The sequence below is a fragment of the Phyllostomus hastatus genome, unplaced genomic scaffold, assembly GCF_019186645.2.
Source record: "Phyllostomus hastatus isolate PE091 unplaced genomic scaffold, TTU_PhHast_1.1 phas_contig_65, whole genome shotgun sequence".
Lineage (NCBI taxonomy): Eukaryota > Metazoa > Chordata > Mammalia > Chiroptera > Phyllostomidae > Phyllostomus > Phyllostomus hastatus.
The window spans coordinates 8,920,065-8,940,343 of NW_025333932.1; the positions used below are offsets into that span (position 1 = coordinate 8,920,065).

General features: G+C 37.3%; 1 protein-coding gene across 2 annotated transcripts in view; it reads right to left on the reverse strand.

Annotated features, from left to right (window-relative positions):
* Positions 1 to 3,034: 3,034 nt before the first annotated feature.
* The window catches only part of MRPS28 (mitochondrial ribosomal protein S28), a 90,276-nt gene continuing 73,031 nt past the window's right edge, over positions 3,035 to 20,279 (reverse strand). For both annotated transcript variants that reach the window (XM_045849414.1, XM_045849413.1), the window contains exon 3: positions 3,035 to 3,442. In XM_045849414.1, coding sequence (XP_045705370.1) covers positions 3,274 to 3,442 — 169 coding nt within the window. In that variant the 3' untranslated portion in view covers positions 3,035 to 3,273. The remainder of the gene's footprint in view (positions 3,443 to 20,279) is intronic.

Sequence of the window (20,279 nt, forward strand, 5' to 3'; positions counted from 1 at the left end):
AAATAAGACACATTTGCTCACAGAGTTTCCTACATCCTTTGGCTTAGAACATTTGAGGTCTTTGTAATTAGTTTAAAGGAAACATGGGGAGAAGGTTACAGTCTTTTCAAATAAAATACATGTTTCCCTTAGAAATTTATACCAAAATGTGTATTTATTTTTAAAAACCAAATGATATGAATATAAGTAATGCAATACCGGGTCAGCCCAATGGTCTAACCAGCTTGTGGTTTCAGAGTCTCAATAGTATTCCATTCATATTGGCCTCAGAAGTTTTGGGATTTGTTTCAAACTCCCTGGTTTCCATTAATACCCAAATGTGGATTTACCATTCATCTAAATCTTTCCTGAACTTACTTATATCTATTACAGAAACAATAAGTTCCTAAATGGCAAAGGACCTATACTCCATTCATGATAATGAGACTATGACAAAGATTCTACAGGGGACTACAGGGGAGTGAAGGACTATGATGAATAATTCAATCTACCACAGTTGTCCTCTTGGTTACAACTATTCACATCCCTCCCAAATGTAAAACTGATTCACAGCCTATGACCCCCCTCACCTCCAAGCCTCCTCAAATCTTTGTATCTGCCAAAAGTCCAGATCTTATGCTTTCTATCAGGTCCAAATCCTGCTATAGTACTCCTGATCTAGAGCCCTATAAACTGAATAAAAATTACCCACCTTCTGCATACACATGGTAGGCACATTAAAAATGACCCAATGGTCCCCACCCCTTGGTATTCATGGCCCTGTATTATCCTCTTTTCTTAACTTGCTACTAATCAACAGAATACAGCAATGTTAAGATAATGTCACTTTTGTGATTAGGTCACATACAATAGTGACTTCTGTCTTGCTAGCAGTCTTTCTCTATCTCAAAACAACAATAACTCATTAAAAACAGGTTAGTGGGGAGAAGCAGGGAGGAAACTTTGGGAGGTGATGGATTGTCTATGACCTTGATGGTGGTTATGGTTTCATGGCTGCATACTTATCTTCAAACTCCTTGAGTTGCATACATGAAGTACCAGTATGTACAGATTTTACATGTCAATCATACTTCAATAACATGGTTTAAATGAAGAGAGTGTCTGATTCGGGGAGGCAGCTTATAGGAAGCCTCTAGCTGCTGTGTCCATGCTAAGACAATACTCCCTGGGCATCTCCAGTGACTAAGCTTGGGACAACCAGCAATGGGCCACTCCTGCCTAACAGGGGACTCTTCTACTGGGCTTTTTTTGCTCTAGAGCTCTTGACCTACATACCTGGTGGACTATGATAAAATGTTTATGATTTGTAAGGTTCTATCTTTTGTCCAGATGTCTCTCATGAAGTCTAGACCCATGCATCCAATGGCATTCAGAACATCTCCACATAGATGACTAAGAGGCATCTCAAATTTAATATGTACAAAACAGCCTCACACCTGCCCCTCCCTACCCAGTTAAGGGCAATTCAATTCTTCAGTTGTACAGGCCAAAACCCTTGGTGTCACCCCTCACTCATCTCTTGATCACTTATGCCATATACAGTGTTAGGAAATACCTTTGCTTGTACCTTCAAAATATACCCAGATAGCAACCACTTCCCACCACTCCACTGCTAGAATACTGTTCCAAGCGGCCATCACCTCTCCTCTGGAATACTGCCAGTCTGCAAGCTTTGCGGCTGCTGCTGTAGTTCATGTTCAGACCACTCAGCTGGTCTGCTCAAAAGGATCCTGCTAATTGTCTGTCAGATTTCATCCCTTCTCTGCTCAGAATCCACCACTGACCACCTCCCACCTTCCCATCTCAAAGTAAATAAAAGTCAAGGTCCACACTTGGACCTCAAGTCCTCCCTGTTTCAAGTTCATGTACTATTTCTCTTCTGCTCATTTACACAGGCCTCCTCCTTGTTCCCTAAGCTGGAGAGGCACAGTCTTCTCTCAGGACATTTGCACTACCTGTTCCCTATGTTAGAACACTCTTTCCCAGAGATTCATGTGGCTAGCTCCCTCACTTCTTTCAGATATTATTCAAAAGTAAGTTCCTGGTAACTATGTATGGTGACGAATGTTAACTAGGCTTACTGTGATCATCTACAATATATGCAATTATTGAGTCATTATGTTGTAGACTTGAAATTAGTTATGTTACATGTCAGTTATGCCTCAATAACAATAAAAAGCTTTCGGATTTATTTTATGGGTGGAAATTTATACTTTTTAACCCCCTTCAACCATTTCATCCTCTTTACTCCCCCCACCGATCTATTCTCTATATTCATGAGCTTTTTTTTTTTTGGATTCCACATATATGTGAGATCACATGGTACGTATCTTTCTGTGTCTGACTTATTTCACTTAGCATAATGCCTGCAAGGCTCCTCCATGTTGTCATAAATGGCAAGATTCTCTTCTTTTTTATGGCTGGGTAATGTTCCAATGTATATATTTAGCACATCTTTGTCTTTTATTCATCCATCAACTTAGGTTATTTACTTACCTTGGCAATTGTAAAGCTACAATGAACATGGGGACACATACAACTTTTTGAGTTAGTGTTCTCATTTTCTTCAGATAAGCAGAATGCTGATAGCTCTGCTTTTTAATTTTTCAAGGAATCTCCATATGGTTTTCCATAATGGCTGTACCAACTGACATTCCCACCAACGGTGCGCTGAGTTTCCTTTTCTTCATATCCTCACCAACATTTATTTCTCGTCTTTTGGATAATAGCCACTCTAACAGGTGTGAGGTGATATCTCACTGTGGTTTTGAGCTGCATCTCCAGGAGTTTTAGTACCTTTCCATGGATCTCCTGGACATCTGTATGTTCTCTTTTGAAAAATATGTATTTAGTTACTCAGCTCTTCTTTCATTTTTGTCCTTAGCACATGTCACTATCTGATAATACTATGTATTTCACTTACTTATTGTCTATTTCCCCTAGCTGAAAGTAAGCTCCATGAAACAAGCGATTTTGTCTAATTTGCTTACTGCTATTTCTTTGGTGTTTAGAACAGTGCTATGCACACAGACAGTACTCAAAACATATTTATTCAATAACAGAATTTCTCAGTACAGTTTGCACTATCACAAACAGAAAAATAGGTATAAAAAAGAGGAAGGGAGATACAACTAAAGAAAATTCTAACAAATAAGAGCTATAATTATAACTTTCATTATGTCTTCTTTCAATCATTTACTTACAATTTTCTAATTGTATTCTTGATGATTATCCAGGTTATATAAAGGATTGAATGCACTAAGTGAAGTTGATTCATTTCTCATGATGTTCCTCTTTTGATTTGGCATCTTTACTCTCCTGGAGCCCTAAGAGAACTGCATCAGCCTCTAGTATAGTTGTGTCTGTTGTTGCTCCCAGGAACCTAGATGTCAGTTCAAGATCTAACAGCCGCAACCGGACTCTGGTTCCTATCTGGTACTTCCTAAATAGTAAAAATAAATAAATAAATAAATATCCATTAATTCTGCACATCACAACATGTACAACCAATTTAAAATACAATCCAAATTCTAATTCTAATTTGTGTTGGTTCAAAGTAAAGAAATTAACAATAGTATCTGAGAAATAGTTTTTGACATAAAAGTAAATGTTATATCAGAATTTTCATCTTAAAGTTGCCTTTAAAGATTTTAATAACCAAAATAAAAATGTATTCCAAACTGAAATTCAAACAAGGTAGTTCTTGATGTTAATGTCATCATTCATTTTGAAAGTTGGAGAGTATCAAGGACAAAAAAGTTTTCAGATACATTTTCTTCTTCTAAAATTAAAACCTTCTTTTAAAGGAAATTTTATAAAAGCAAAAAAGAAAAAAACCTAAGTGTGACGTACTTAGTAATGGGGACTGATTGCATTGTAATTAAAGATTAATGCCAGCCATAACATAGATGATAGCTCAATATGATCAATAAAATATTCAAGTATTTTATAATACAAATTAAAACTGATACTCATTTACCTTTCTCCCTTAGCTGATTATTTTAAGAGTTTAAACATTAACATTATAAAATGATACAGGAGAGTGAAAATATTGCTGCTGATTAAAAAACCACAAATCTTTTAAAATCAAAATATGTATCTTCACATACTCTAATTTAAAATTTATTATATTTTAATTTTAAGCAGAAAGGAAGAGACAAAGTTCTCCCAAAAGGTCACTGGAAAACAATTTTGGTGGACAGTACAATGAACAGTCTCCATACAATGAATGGTTAGGTATTCTGAAGGAATTTGTAAATGGTCTATGAAATAAACATGTAGGTGCCCTGGCTGATGTAGCTCAGTGGATTGAGCATGGGCTGCGAACCAGGCATCGCAGGTTCGATTCCCAGTCAGGGCACATGCCTAGGCTGCAGGCCATGGCTCCCTGCAACCGCACATTGATGTCTCTCTCTCTCTCTCTCTCTCTCCCTCTCTCCCTCTCTCCCCCACCCTCCCTCCCTCCCTTCCCTCTCTAAGAATAAATACAAATCTAAAAAGAAAAACATGTAGGCTATTTGGCTTTTTAAGGCATTTTTTCTGATTACAGAAGTAAATGTCCTTTTGTAAAATTTGGAAAATAATCTGGTCACATTTTCTAGTTTTTCTATAGTTATATTTACATATATGTACATTTGACAGCAGAAATCACATTTTCTGTCTTTGTTCTAAAAAAAATTAGAGATATCCTAGAATATTGAGGCATAGTTTTATGTTCCTAGAAAACTGAAATCACAGAACATATTCTATATGAATTAACCACTGGGAAAATAAGGTGAGTTCACAGGCAAGGTAAAGGTGATCACTATTTTGCACATTACCTGTGTTCTAGTGGAGTCTTTCATTTGTCTTCACAGTAAGATACACAGTGATTCATTTAATCAGCTTTGATTCATGTTAACCCCTGTTCCCTCCTCCCTTGCAACACCCAATTATTTATCAAGTTCCATTCATTTTTGGACACAGATATTTCTGCAACTTAGTCCTTCAAGTTTTATCATCCTTGGCTAAAGCGTGAGGTATGACAAGATCTTCCTGGGGACCACCTTTCTAGTCACTTCTCACAATGGGGTCCACATCTGGAATGCTTGTGTGGAAATTACTGAGTCCCCATACTTGTCTTCCTCTGTCATTTGGCTTCTGTTGCCAGCACTGCTTGAACTTCCCATCTATCTAAATCCTGTTGGTTCTTAAATATCCAGGTAGAATGCATCAAATTCACCACCTGAGAGCCACAACATTCTCCTTGTCAGAATGAAGAGTCCAGTCCTGGAATTCCCAAGGATAGAAGTCTTGCAGTCTTGGACTTGAATGCAAATCCAGGCCCTGTTACTTCTGGCCTAGGAACCTTGAGTCACTTGCTTTCTCTAAACTGCAATTTCCTCATCTATATTACAGAAATTCCAGCTACTTGGCAGGCTTGCTGTGAAGATTAAAAGAGGTAACAGACAGCAAATGCACAGCACAGTCAGTGCAAAAGTCTTTACTTCCGTGTACTGGTGACCTGTGTGAACTTCTGGTCTCTCATTAGACTGTAAAGTCCCCAAGATCTGGCACTATATTGATTGATGTCCATCCAGTGTGCCATAGCAGCAGGTATTCTGATATCTGCCAATAAATTAAGAAGATGCTTGCTGGTAAGAGCCACCAATTGCTGATGAACTAGAATCTCTATTTTCCTGGCTTTAGTAGCTGTGTGGCCTGGTGCATTTACTTAATCTCTCTGAAATCTGCCTGGCACATAGTGCTTAGTAAATGTTAGTTCTCTTTCTATTGTTTGCTATTGGTCTATTTCTTTTTACTTATTTTTAGGAGTATTATTTAGAGGTGGACTATAACATAACCACAACGAGGGGAACAGTTCATGTTTTATAAAAAAAAGTTGAACATGTCACAAACATTTGGGACAAAAGTTCTGAGCACAGTCACACTGAAGAGGAAGCCCTCAGTGTAGATGGTTCTGTGTCAGATAAATGCTAGCAACCTCCAGTGTAGGCCCAGTGTGCTTGGTAATTACAAGAGGCAAAACTGTCCCCATTTCTAGATGCAGTAGCTGTTAATAATACGAAAACTTTGCTTCCATCTCTAAATATTATGGAAATTATGCAACTTGCTCAGTGAGCTGATAAAGATGAAAAGCAAACTGCAGAAGTTTATGTGTGCTGATTGAAGAATCACCCAAATATACAAACAAAACAAAAAACATCTAAAGAACTCTGTGACTTCTGCTATAGGAAGTACAGTAGTCCCCTTTATCTGCAGGGGATACATTCCAAGACCTCTGGTGGATGCCTGAAGCCATGGATAGTACTGAACCTGATACATACTATGTTTTTTCCTACACATACATACCTATGATAAAGATGAATTGATAAATTAGGCAAAGAGATTAATAACTAATAACATTATAAAATAAAACAATTATAATCATACACTCTAATAAAGGTTATGTGAGTAGCTTTGGGGCCATTCTGAAGTAAAATAATGGTTACCTGGACACAAGGACGGAGATACCTGGACAACTGATTTATCACTGTCTGTAGCTAGTAGGCAGCGTATACAGTGTGGACACATTGGACAAAAGGATGACGGATGTGCCAGGTGGGATGGAGTGGGACAGGAGATTTCATCACACTATTCAGAATGGTTTGTGATTTCAAAGTTAAGAATTGTTTGCTTCTGGAATTTTCCATTTTAATATTTTTGGACCAAGATTGAGTGCAGGTAACTGGAACAGTGAAAAGCAAAACTGTGAATGGGAGGGGATACTGTAGCCATTTCTATTGTTATGGTACTTAATTTTCACTTTGTACTATAGTTATATCTATTAAGTGTTATCTTCTCTATCAGCGTGCAAGCTGGTTAAGGGCAGGGATTTAATCATATCTGTGCCTCTTATTACAGTATGGTAATGAGTATATTTGACTTCATGTAGCCTTTTGACTAGTGGTTTCACCCTTTCCATTACATCAGAAGCACCTGGGTGCTTGATTAAAATATAAATGAAGGGAAGCAACCCCAGAGAGTAATGTGGCAAGTTGGGGTGGGACATGGGAATCTGTCGTGATCACCACTTGAGAAAACCTTGCCTAGAATGATCTTTTTTGTGTACATCATGTGCAGGAAGTGAGGACAGCTTACACAAAAGGCCAGCAAGATGAGGATCTCTGACAGAACTTCGTGGCCCATTAATCACCTTCAGAGTAACATGTTTTTCCTAAGTGACAAGAGAGTCTTTCAGAATGTGGAATTTAGACACACACACAAAAAGTCAAGTAATGACCATGTATAATGGAGAAATGCACCTAGAAAGAGTCCTTTCCACAAAGGCCACCGACAGCCTGGATTAGGCTGCCTCTCTACACACAGACTATCTGTTCTGGGAAACCCAGAACATGGGAAGGTCAGTATACTTCTCCCCTGAAGGAAGAGTAGCCACACAACTAATGTAGAGTTACCTTTGCTTTAACTTCGAAACACTTTATTAAAGGGAAAGAAAGAAGTGTGTTTCTGAGAACTCCATTTCTGCCAATGCAATCCGTGGTGAGCCTTCAGTATTACAGTCCTTGATAGTTAATTACATTACTCAGTCTTCCCATTTGGACTTCCACTGTTTCACATAACAAGATTTAGAATGAATAAGCCAGTGAGTTCTTTTCCCAGATTGTTTGTGCACTCTTTAAATGGTTACTTTATTCAAAGATTATGGCCTAAGTACAAAAAGCCAGAAGAGCCAATGTAGTGATTAAAAGCAAGGCTTCTGGAACCAAGGAACTAGGTATGTTCCAACTTTATCACTTACCAGTATGTGACTCTGAGCTAGTTGCTTTATCTGTTTCTGTTTCCTCATTTGTAACATGGGGATACTAATTATGCCTATCTCCCAAGTTCAGTGAGCATGAAATGAGTTAATATATGCCAAAACCACATAAATGCTCAATAAATGTTAGCTATCATCATCAATCATCTTCACCACCACACCACCACCATCACCACCACTGTCACCATCATAAAAATAAACCCAGTGACAGCTGACACTTTAGTGCTGGAGTGATGGAGAGCACCAAAGCACTGCCAGCTATAATTTGAAGTTATAATTAAATCAATAAAGAATTCCTATAGGACAGAAATTTAGAGGTGGGGTTTCTTCCAATATTTGCTTTGATTCAAATCCTACTAATTTTAATAGTATAAGCATTCCTCTGTTAAAATATAACTTAAATGCTTCACAAACCCGAAAACATTTCTTTTGAAATGAATGGTGAATTTCCTTTGAGGATGTGAAGCAAAATAGCACTGAACAAAAGCAAGTAAAATTCAAGAACTGCACATTTAATGGTCCACATTTCCCAGCATTAACTGAAAGAAAGCATAAATTGTGAGCTACATGAGGGTCACAATGATTTAGCTTCTATTCTTTTGACAATGGCTCAAGAAAGACTGCAGGCAGAACTGTCGAACCTTACCTATCTCCTATCACTCACTTCTTTAATTCCTGACAGTTAAGCCTTTTCTGAATCTACTTTTAACACATACCATTTCTTGAAAGATAATTTCTATAGGTTTATTATTTGTTCTTCCAAGCATTTTTACAGCTTCTTTTTAAATTGATCATTTCAGTAGTTAACTTCTAACCTACTCAACCATTCCCAACCTTCTTGATTTTATATAGTCCTGAATTTATCTCCTCCACATCTTCTTTCTTAATGGGGTTTTATCACTCTATTTAACTAGTTTTTCCTCATTCCTTTGATTATATCAATGGATTCTTCCAAAGAAAATGAACAAATACCCATGAACATAATTTTGCTATACTTTCAAAGGATTATCTGAAGGTCATCTATGAATTCCAAGATTAGAAAGTCCCACTCTAGATTTTAAATCTGTTTAGCTTCTTGAGGTAAAAGGGTCCTCATTTTAGCTGCATGTTTTCATGGTCTTGTGACCATTATTTCTGTTATTTTATTTCCAATGTGCTTCTTAACCCCAGGGCTTCACTGAACAAACTCACTGGGCCAATGCTCAAAGGCTCACAGCTAGTAAGTGGCAGAACCACCCTTGACCACAGCCTTCTTTTCTTTTTTTAATATTTATTTTTAATGAGTTTATTTAAGCCAAACTGATGACTCATGCCAGGGAGCAAAATCTAAATGCTCCCCAGCTTTATCTGCTAATTAATTTAAGACATAGCCCATACATACATAAAGAAGAAACTTTTCTTCCATAACTGCCAGTCAATTAATTTAAGTTTAATCCTAATAGGAATAAATGGACAGGTGTTAAAAAGAAGAATTGGGTACACAGCAGCATTATAATTTCAATTTAAAAATATGAAACAATAAGATAAATCAAGAAAACATATGCAAGGGGGGAAAGAGGGGACATCTATAATAGGGTCAACAATAAAAACGAAGTTAAAGAGAAAAGAAAAAAACATATCCAACAAAGGAACCAATATTCATTATCTGAAGAGCCTGGACAGGTCCTTTGTCTTGAATATTTACACAAGAATATGATGGAAATGCTCGGAGGTACTTTTGGTTGTCACAGTATCAGGTTAACATTTAGAGGAGGTGGGTGGGATGAAGACATTCTGTAATGCACAGTACTCTTTTGTACAACAAAGCTGCTTCTGAACTAGACATCCAAGCTCGAAACTATGTCTGCCAAAGATAAAAGCTGCTTGATTTTATATAGTCCTGAATTTATCTCCTCCACATCGTCTAAAAGCTGTTTGTTTTTAATAAAAGTTTAAGGATACACTAAATTTCCAAGAATGATTACAGTGTAAACTGATGGAAGACTGACTTTGTTCAGAATCTCAGCAAGTGTTGTTCGCTATTTTAGAAAACCACATCATCATAAGCAACAGCACCATTTCATTTTGTGTTTTGCTATATGTGTTAAATGTACCTGCTTTACAGTTTAACCTTTGGTTTAATCTTTGCATTGGCAGGAGATCAGTGTTCTCTATATCTGCCATCTAAAAATATATGACTGATCTTCTTACCTATTAATGAAATGGTACGCAACATAAATTGCTGTGATGATGGAAATATTCTGTTTCATATGATTATAGAGCAGTTGAAATAAGGTTAGTGTGACTGAGAAATTAAAATTTTAATTTAATTTTAATTAATCTTGATTTAAATACCATGTGACAGTGTGGCTGCAGACAATTTCAAACTGACAATAAAGATAGTATAACATATCAATATGCATTGTGGCAGAAAGCCTAGTTTTACAAGAAAAATAGCATTTTGAAATAACTTGTTATAATAAATAATTATCAATTAAAACAGCAATATAATAAACAATCAGATCTCTGTTTGCCATTACTAACCCCTCAAAAACTTCTTCCCTTTTTGTTACTTTTTGTATTCTTCCTCAAATCTGTGACATTGTACTAGACACACAGCAACAGTACTGTCTTATTATACATTTCGAGGTTAAATTAAATTCTCCATAAAGACAGCTCCCCCGATGTTACAGACCTAAAGTTAACATACATGGAGGTCAAGTCACTACTTAATGCCACAAAGTGGTATAAGAGGATGCACAGACTTTTTCCTCTTCCTTTTCTTAAGGTTTCAATTACCTGTGACTTCTTGCAAGAACTGTAAACTTAATACCTTCAAGGATGGTAAGAATTTACCACTTCATGTAGTCTCATAATGTTTTCCATTTGAAATAAAATGTAAACCATGGTATCACCATCCAACTCATTATTGTAATTGTTCCGCATCAGAAAAATGATTACTTTCAGTGGTAACAAATAATTAAAAATCACTGAAAAAAATCTCCATGGCTTTATGCAACATTATCTATTTTTTTACATCTTTTAACTAGAAAAAACATATTTTTCAGAAATCTTATATTTCATATTAAAATCACCGAACACTGCTGTGTTGAAAGGCAAGTAGGATGTCTCCACTGAGCATATTCAGAATGCAGATAGCCTTGTTTTTAACTTGAAGTGCTTGCCTTTGACTAGTCTTCATGAACTCCACCCTAAACGGATTCAAGCCCAGACTCCACTGTGACTGCTTTCTTCCACTGTGCATTTTTCAGAACATATGCTTAGGTACATGAGTTTGCATGTCTGAGCTGCTTTCTAGGAAAAGGACAATTAAATCTGGTTTTACATTTCTGTATCAAGAACATGGTTTAAAGACTTTCCTTTGGAGAGGTTTTTTGACATTCTTTTCAAAGATATTCTTTAACATCTGTCAGTACATGGTGGTGATGGTTCTCTTAGACTGAAAATAGACAGACCCTCTCTGGGTAGTTCTTTGATACAAATATATTAAATAATACAAAGCTGACAATTACAAGGCTTGGATTGAACCTCAGTATCCAAAAAAAAAAAAAATATTGCGCAGAATTCTTTTTTTGTTTGTTTTTTTTTAAAGATTTTATTTACTTATTCTTAGAGAGAGGGGAAGGGAAGGAGAAAGAGAGGGAGAGAAACATCAATGTGTGGTTGCCTCTCAGGTGTCCCCTGTGGGGGACCTGGCCCGCAACCCAGGCATGTTCCCTGAGTGGGAATCAAACCGGTGTGTTGGGAACCGCCCTGACTGGTATCAGAGGCTGAAACCCCCGCCTAGGCTAAAGCTAAGGGAACGCCCTTGGAACCGTGAGCCAGCAAGGAGACAAAAGCTTATCTCCCTGGCAGGAATGCTGCTTCTGCTGCTTTATTCTGCTGTTTATGAACCCCAAAAAGCTTGGTCGGTTAGCCAAAGACGGGTAAGATTCCCCACGGGGGGAACGACCTAAGCCAGGCACGGTCACTTTGGGAGGCCCCCCAAAAGAAGGACTTGGGGGGCTGCAGCAAAAGGGGGTGATGGACCCTCGCTCCTCGGCTTTGACATAGCCTGAGTTCTCAGCGTCTGGAAGAAAATCTCCTTATCTCTCAGTTGCCTTAGTTCCCTTGCTCCACCTAAGCCTGAAACAATGACAGGGTAGTACAGCTCGGTACTGAGAAGTGCGGATTTCCCGGGGTGATCAGGCCTAAGAAAGAACATGTAAATTACTGTGAAACCTTTTTTGTTTAGAATGCTCTCAGTTGAATGAGAAGGGTCTTAGGAGGAAGTTAGTTTGTTCCTCAGTCTTACAGCTCTTTGACCCCCAACTCAATAGACGGGCAGAGTTCTTTGTTTTCTATAGTTCCTTACTTCCCCTAATGAGTACTGTACTTTACCTGAATTATTATGTAGCATGAGCCCAATAAAAGCAGGTATGGACTGTAAATCGGTGCGCTCCTCACTAGAAGGGGTGGCCATTTCGTCCCTACTTCTCCACAGAAACTAGTTTGTCTCTGTGCATGTTTTTTCTCGCGTGTTTATCGTCGAGCCATCCACAGCGTTCCGTGGTCACTGCTGGCCGGTGACCCACGCGCAACACCGGTGACCCTTTGGTTTGCAGCCCATGCTCAATCCACTGAGCTATACCAGCCCAGGTGAAGAATCTGATTTTGCTAGTCAATTCAGCTATCTTGTTGTAATCATAATTCTCAGAGGTTTTAAGAATAGTTCTTTTGCAATCATTAACCATCTATGTTTTCATTTGAATACGTTAAAATAGCTTAGAACTTTTTCTGATTTTCTTACAATTTCTATTTAAAGTTTTATGACTTAAGAAGTAAACTCTTTTCTTTTTTGAAAGGAAAAAATTAAAATACTTCTAACGGTTTAATTAACACCAATTTGGCTTTTCTAATTTGTACAAATGCTCACTGTAATGTTGATCTACATGTGAAGCCAGCAACTTGACCATGTATGTGTTTGTGTGTATGTGTGTGAGAGAGAGAGGATGGGAGACTGAGGGAGAGAGACACAGAGAGAGAGACAGACAGACAGACAGACAGAGAGAGAGAAAGGGGAGGAGAGACAGAGAGGGAGAGATAGGGTGGGAGAGATAGGGAGGGAGAGAGGGAGGAGAGAAAGAGAGAGAGACAGACAGAAACAGAGAGAGAGAGAGGGAACTGTCTAGGTATTCCTCATCATTAAAAGCAGTGTTAGGATAAACCCAAGGTCTTTTTCAGTTCTATGAATTTATTCTACTTTTATACAATTTTAAGTGTTTGAAAACTAATATAGTATAGAGTGATATTATGTCAAAATTGATTAAATATACATACAAAATACAGATATTTAAAACTTTTTAACTGGCTACATCAAATATTATTATAGACTTAAGTAATAAATTGATAAATTAGCCTTCACATGCAGACTACTGGGTATTATTTTGGATTTGTCTCATTTTTTCAGAAGACCATCTGCTGTGTTTCTCTGACCGCCCAGCCTATTGCTTTCTTCCATTTAATTTGTAAGATGCCTACAAGATCCTCTGACCACCATACTCTCTGTGCTGAACCATCAAGCTGGTTAATAAAATAAAGGCAGAGTATTTATAAAATTCTATAGCTCTTCTATATTTCCACTCATTAAAATTTAAAATACAGCACAAATCTTAAATCCTAATTTATCATCGCAGTCATTAGAAACTGTAAATGAAAAACAAAACGTACTTATCTTAACTTCTGCTACCTGAATTGTAATGAAAAGCCCTTCAAAAAAACTAATGCTTATTCTTTTAAAAACACTATATAGGGTGTGTCTATCAACTAGCTGAAAATAATGCATATCAACTGAATGGAAACCTATATGCCCTTAGGTAATAAGCAAAGGATATTGTTCATAACACCAAACTCAATTTCCTTAATTGCAATCATCCTAGATAAGAATATTAATCTTTTTCTACAATTCTAATATAAATGTATGATTTTCTTTTTCTCTTAAACCAAGTTCCTTTTAACCTCAACGTGCTAATTGGAATTTTGTGCCACAACAAACAGAAGCTTTGTCTTGTTTAAGCACTAATTTATTTTATGAAATCTGAAAATGAAATCTTTTTAAATGTCAAATAAGTTCACTTTTTAATAATGTGGAATATGCATATAATGTAATATATTATATATGACATCAGTAATAACAGTTATAATCTTTTCTCAGAGTTACAAAATAAGATGTGTTAAGCAATTTGGGAAAGGGCAATCCTATCAGCTAACAACCATATTAAGTCTGTTTTATAAAAATATTTATTGCTGACCAGAATATGAATTTATACATTCATACTGGAAAACAACTTTGCTTGTCTCATATCGGATATTTTAAAAAATGCAATTCTAACTTTGCCCTCCTACACAATGTCTGTTCTGCACACTTGTTAGGGAAATTAAAGATACATATCAAAACAATCCCAAAAAGTCCAAAGGAAACAAGGAGTAAATACTTTCAGGTACCTAAAATATGCTGATGACTAAAATGGGATCAAAGATGGAGCTAGTATTATGGCATCTAAACAAAAAACTTATATTTTTTGGCATATAATTTTTATTTTATGAGAGAAGAAAATATACACATTTATTGTCAGAGACAAGTTTTGTCAGTGTAAAACAGAAGAAGAGAAAGATCTAGGTTTGATTGTGTCTGTTTTCCTTTTAATCTTGTTTCTGTCTCTTTGAATTAGTTATTTACCATATAAGTATTGTGGAATTTTCAACAAACACCTACTCAATATGTATATGAGATAAGCAAATACCAACGAGAAATAGAGAAACTCTCTCATCTCCACAACCCAAGGAGGCAACATGGAGTGAGAAGCCATCTTCTACCAATTTCCTTGGTGGGAAGGAGAAGTAGTAGTAGCCAGCAGGTCAGTGCTGATTTCTGTGCCCTTTCAACAAGAGACGAGACTTCTGCTGGTGCCTTTTGGAAAGCCAAATGCTTTAAAGACTGTTCTTGCAAGCCTGTATGGTCTGGCAAGGGTCAGACAAAAAAAACCTTTAATAAAAGAATCAGACCCAGGCTACCATCCAGAGGATTTGAACGGCCTCCTCTGCAGGACAAGACCCAGAGTTACTGAGGGAAGGAGAGGGCAAGGCAGAGAGTGCAGACACCTATCACATGCCGACAAGGCTGAAGTCAGGTTTTATTTTATTTATTTATTTATTTGAAGTGTATTTTATTGATTATGTTATTACAGTTGTCCCATGTTTTCTACCCTTTAGTCTCCTCTGCCCTGCACCGCCCCCTGCACTTCATGTCCATGGGTCACACATATAAGTTCTTTGGCTTCTCCATTTCCCATGCTATCCTTAACCTCCCTGTGTCTTTTTTATACCATTTATGCTTCTTATTCCCTGTATCTCTTCTCTCATTCTCCCCGCTCTTGCTCCCCGCTGATAACCCTCCATGTGATCTTCATTTCTGTGATTCTGTTATTGTTCTAGTTGTTTGTTTCATTTGGTTTTGTTTTTAGGTTCAGTTGCTGACAGGTGTGAGTCTGTTGTCATTTTACTGTTTGCATTTTTGATCATCTTTTTCTTAGATAAATCCCTTCAACATTTCATATAATAAGGGCTCAGAGATGATGAACTCCTTTAACTTGACCTTATCTGGGAAGCACTTTACCTGCCCTTCCATTCTAAAGGATAGCTTTGCTCAAGTCAAGTTGGTTTTAGAAAGACCCTAGGGCTTGAAATAGAGCTTGTGACTTCACACACACTTATAGGCCCTGGTTAATATTTGTCCTTTGTACCCTCAAACTGGATATATTTATTAAACACTCCAGTTCACACCCTTTAATAAAATCTGAGGGCACCAAAGCCTAAGAAGTTCTGCAATATTAAAAAAAAAAAAGGCAACTGACTACATAAGTATAGAAAGCAAGTAATTTAAAGGCATTTCATGTGATAAGGTGGTTTTAGATAATCTGCAAGGTCAGTAACAGTCAACAGTGTGGTTTCGCTCCCCAAAAAGTTAATTCAGATTTAGGCTGAATTAGTACAAGTTTACCAGTATACGCTACATAATACTCCACATAATAATCTCAATCTCCCTCCAATTTCTGACCATATCTAAAGTATTGTGACCCATTCTGGGCAATACAATTGGAGGGTCCCCGATAACTGGGTCCTTTCCCAAAGAAGATGGTGAAAGAATGTTGTTTTATGTTGAGTGGCATTCAGCAGGAAAAAAAAAAAAAAGGAAAAAGAGGACCACACGATTGTACGGAGAATGTGAAAGTCTTTAATATTAAAAAGGCTTTAATATTTATTGTATGTGTATGTGTTGCATGTCTCAAAAAAAAAAAGCAGAAATAAGAAAATGGGCAGAAGTTCTAAGACAGCTGATTTAGCAGATTTCAGTTTAATCTGAGGAGGAACATCAGAAAAGCTGGCTGAAGAGGGAATTGGCTGTTTGTGCATGAATGGAGGAAATCACAGGGAATACTTTAGATGGATGACCACTGTAGCAATGATGGAGTTTCAATTTAGTAAGGGCTGAATTAGAGGACATCGAATTCCTTCCATTTCTAAACTTTTATGATTCTCTGACTCACAGTGCTGATTAGGTCTTCCAACAGCAGAAAGCATGAAAGTTGGAAAGCAAATTAAAAATGAGCAGCTGAACAGTTAGAAGGTGAGTTGTACAGTAAAAATTTTAAATCAGGGCACCTTTCATCACTTAACTCTTGCAAACCATGAAGCATGGTACTCATTAATGACCTACACATCCACAGGCACCCTGCCTTATTTCCAGAGAGCAACATCTGTTATACATGACTAGCTTATTCATCTGGCTCAAACCTAAAGATAAAGATGACTCTTGACATGACTGCTGGCTAGATGACCAGGTAAATTTTGTTCCAGATAGAATGCACACTTAAATTGACCAGAAAAATAGTTATTTGACCCCTTCTATTTGACCCCTCCCTAGATAGGCAATTTTTAAATCATCTTCTTCCGTATGCAAAAGAGACTTTAAAAGGCCAAATACAGCTACCTTTTTCTAATACCTATGTTAGTCTCTTTAATAAATCTGTGCTCATGCAGATTTTTGAACTTCTACTTTGTAGTGCTTCACTACACTATACACAATAGGCATTTGACAGATTGAGAAAATTAGAGTAAATATATATTATCAAATGCTACCCAAACTTCTGCAACTGGTTCTATAAACTGGGGTCTGCAATGACAACTCACCACCCCACCATCAGTCATCACATGTGTGCCTGACCTTAGCTTCCTATCTCAAAGCTTCATGTAACTTTGAATCCTGAATAGCAGCCTAGGTGTTGACAATGTGTGACTCAGAAGGCTGGGAGTATTCTCTACTTTCTGGGTCATTCTTATCAAAATTTGACTGTGACTACACAGTGACCATGGGGTTACATCCAACAGGTTAATGACTTTTTTGCTTCCCATCTGAGAAACAAAATTGTTTTTGAGCAAATTGGCATCTTGAGGGTGACTTTGTTCTAAATGCTAGTACAGTAAAATACTGTCAAGAATCAAATATCTTTGGAATAAAATTCTGTAAAAAAAAAAAAAGGAAATATTATACACACCAGTCTCTGAATCTACATCAAAGCAACTATAAGGGCAGGCAAAAATAGGTTTACAGTTGTGAGTACAGAAAACACAGTTTGTTCTTGTGTTATTATTTAATTATTATATTATTTTCCAAACAAATAAATATATTTGCCCCATCCTATATTTATTATTTAAAATAATAAATAAAAGTGTTTTTGTTTGCTTTTGTTTTTATTTAGTAGGTGGTTCTCACTACTTCCTTGGGATAAAATAATGATGTTACCTTAAAGCTTTTACTAACCAGAACACATATTCAAAAATATTAAAATTCCAAAAGAACAGTGTTAGGTTAGTACAAGTATCTCTGAATAAATTGTATGCTTTTAAAGTAAGATAAAGCAGGGTAGAATAGTGAATTAAAATGTTTTCCTTCACTAATGAAAAGGGATTAGTAGTCCCTAATAAGAAACTTAACTTTGGTGAGCATTTATTTCTCCTCCCAAATACTGTATGAGGTTATCTATATCTAGTTTTCCTTGCCCAAGAAAATGGACTTCCTGAATAAGTGTCTAACACAAAAATGCAAGAGAGAATCTCAAGATCCTAGAGCTTTTTGACTTGCCATGAAAAGGTGAATAAAGAACAGAATTCTGTTCAGAGAACATGCATCATGGAGCCACAGCTGACTGGTTGACTGGTCAGAGAGAACTAAAACCTTGGATAACAAACCAACCAACCGTTTAGAAACAATTGTGTTCCCTAATTCACTTATTTTATGTGAGCAACTCTAGAAGCATTATGTCATCTTGGGGAAGGTTACCTTTTTTGTGTGAAAAATCACAAAATGAAATCACCACAGCATTTACCTGCTAGGATTGGTGGGAAATTGTATGAGAGAACTCATAGAGAGGAGTTAGTAAATGCTCAGTTGAAGTCTAGTCAGAACAGGCCTTGATTGAACACAGAACAGTTCAGGCAAATAACTAGCTACTTTCTGTTACAACTAACATAGGTCTGGCTATCAGGCTTACTGGGGCTGGCAAACTGACACTGCTAGAGGGTTAATTCTTTCTGGGGATGGACAGCAACTGACAACAGTTTTCAAAGATGTCCTGTTCAAAGAAGTTGGGTCTAACTTCCAATGGATGTCCAATTAGCTGATCTGCCATATAAGCAATAGCAGCAGGACTTCTAAAGGGGTGTTTCCAGGCCCCAGAGGGCCTTTCTGTTAAGGGCAGAACCCTGTGACTATGGATATGGGATAGAATATGAACCATGAGGGAGAAGGGCTGGGCCTGAGTGCTTGCCCTGGGCTGGGACTCCAACCTATCCATGTGTTCATTAGTTCTTTCATTTGTTCAGCAAATATTAAAGGCCCATCTGCAGCAGGTACTCTTCTAGGTACAAGGGTCACCAGTGCACAAAAAAGAGAAAGACAGGGTTCCCAGATTGAGTGCTTAGACTGTGGTAGGGAGAAAAAGAAAACAAACAAATCAACAAGTCCGAGAGGAGTAGGTGCTGTTCAGAAAATTAAAATATGGTGGTAGGACAGAAGGGAAACATTAGATAAGTGGTGAAGGGAGGATTAGGTGAGGAGATTCCTTTAACACACTGCTTGCACCCTTGTTGGTTTAACAAACAATTTATGCAGGTATACAAACCACCAGTTCCTGTCAAAACTGGTGCAGGCCTGGCTGTGAGTTTTCTGTAGCAGGAAGGGTACCTTGGCAATAGAGTTGGGTCCTTGTGAACGTAGAGAGCAATTGACAAAGTTTTCAAAGACATGTGGTGGGATTTAGGGAGGCAAGACTTTTTAATTTTCTAAAGAAATGTCTACCCCTACATTTGCCTATTTATATACGTGAGCATTAGTATGCTCAAGCTGCTATAGGAAAATACCACAGACGGGGTGTCTAAAACATCAGAAACTCATTTTCTCACAGTTCTGTAGGCTAGAGGTCCCTAATCAAAGTTCTGCCTGATTCAGTTTCTGATGGGTCCTCTCACGGTGTCTTCACATGCCCTTCCCTCAGTATGCACACTTCCAAAGAGTACTCTTCTGTCTCCTCCTTTTATTAGGACATCAACCCCATGGGATTAGGGCTTCACCCTTATGACCTCAGGTAACCTTTATTAGCATCATATAGGCCTTATCTCCAATACAGTCATATTGGGGGTTTGAACTTCATTCAAGTACCAACTTTGGCAGTACATGATTCTGCCCATAACAATGTTATTGTCATATAAATTCCTTTTTGTGTGAGTACATACAGATGTACATACAGGTGAGAAATACATACATATTTCTTACCATTATGTACCAAGTAGATACTCAGTATAGGAAGATAAGTCAGAGGCTAATGGGGGAGATAAACAACTATGATAAAATGTGAAATCCTAATACTAGAGGCACAGGTAAATGCAAAGAATTCTATGAGGAAAGACAGGTCAGGGAACTCGAGGGAGAAAAGCTGACATTCATAATATTTTTATAGGAGTGGGAATTCAGCAGTGAGGCAGACAAGAAAGTCCAGTCCTACCTTACAACTCAACCTCGATGAAAAAGGTCTTGCTCTGACTACCCTGCTCTGAAGGTATATATCCTTTTACTGAGTTTCAAGAATAATTGGTTTGCACAGTTCACTTGGCAATTAACAAAGGAGTACTCTGAGATCTGGCTTCTACTACTGTCTTGAACTACTATTTAAGTCTCTTGTTACCAATTGCTTTTAATGGGATCCTGCCTTGTTTCTAACTAGAATATAGGTTTCTTCAAGGTAAGAATCAGATACTATGAATCCTTCAATACAGTAGCAGCTGAGGAAATAAAGTTGCTTTGATTTGATGTTGAGACCAAAGAATATAGAAAAAAAGGGCTTAGATACAAGAATTAGGAGCTTCA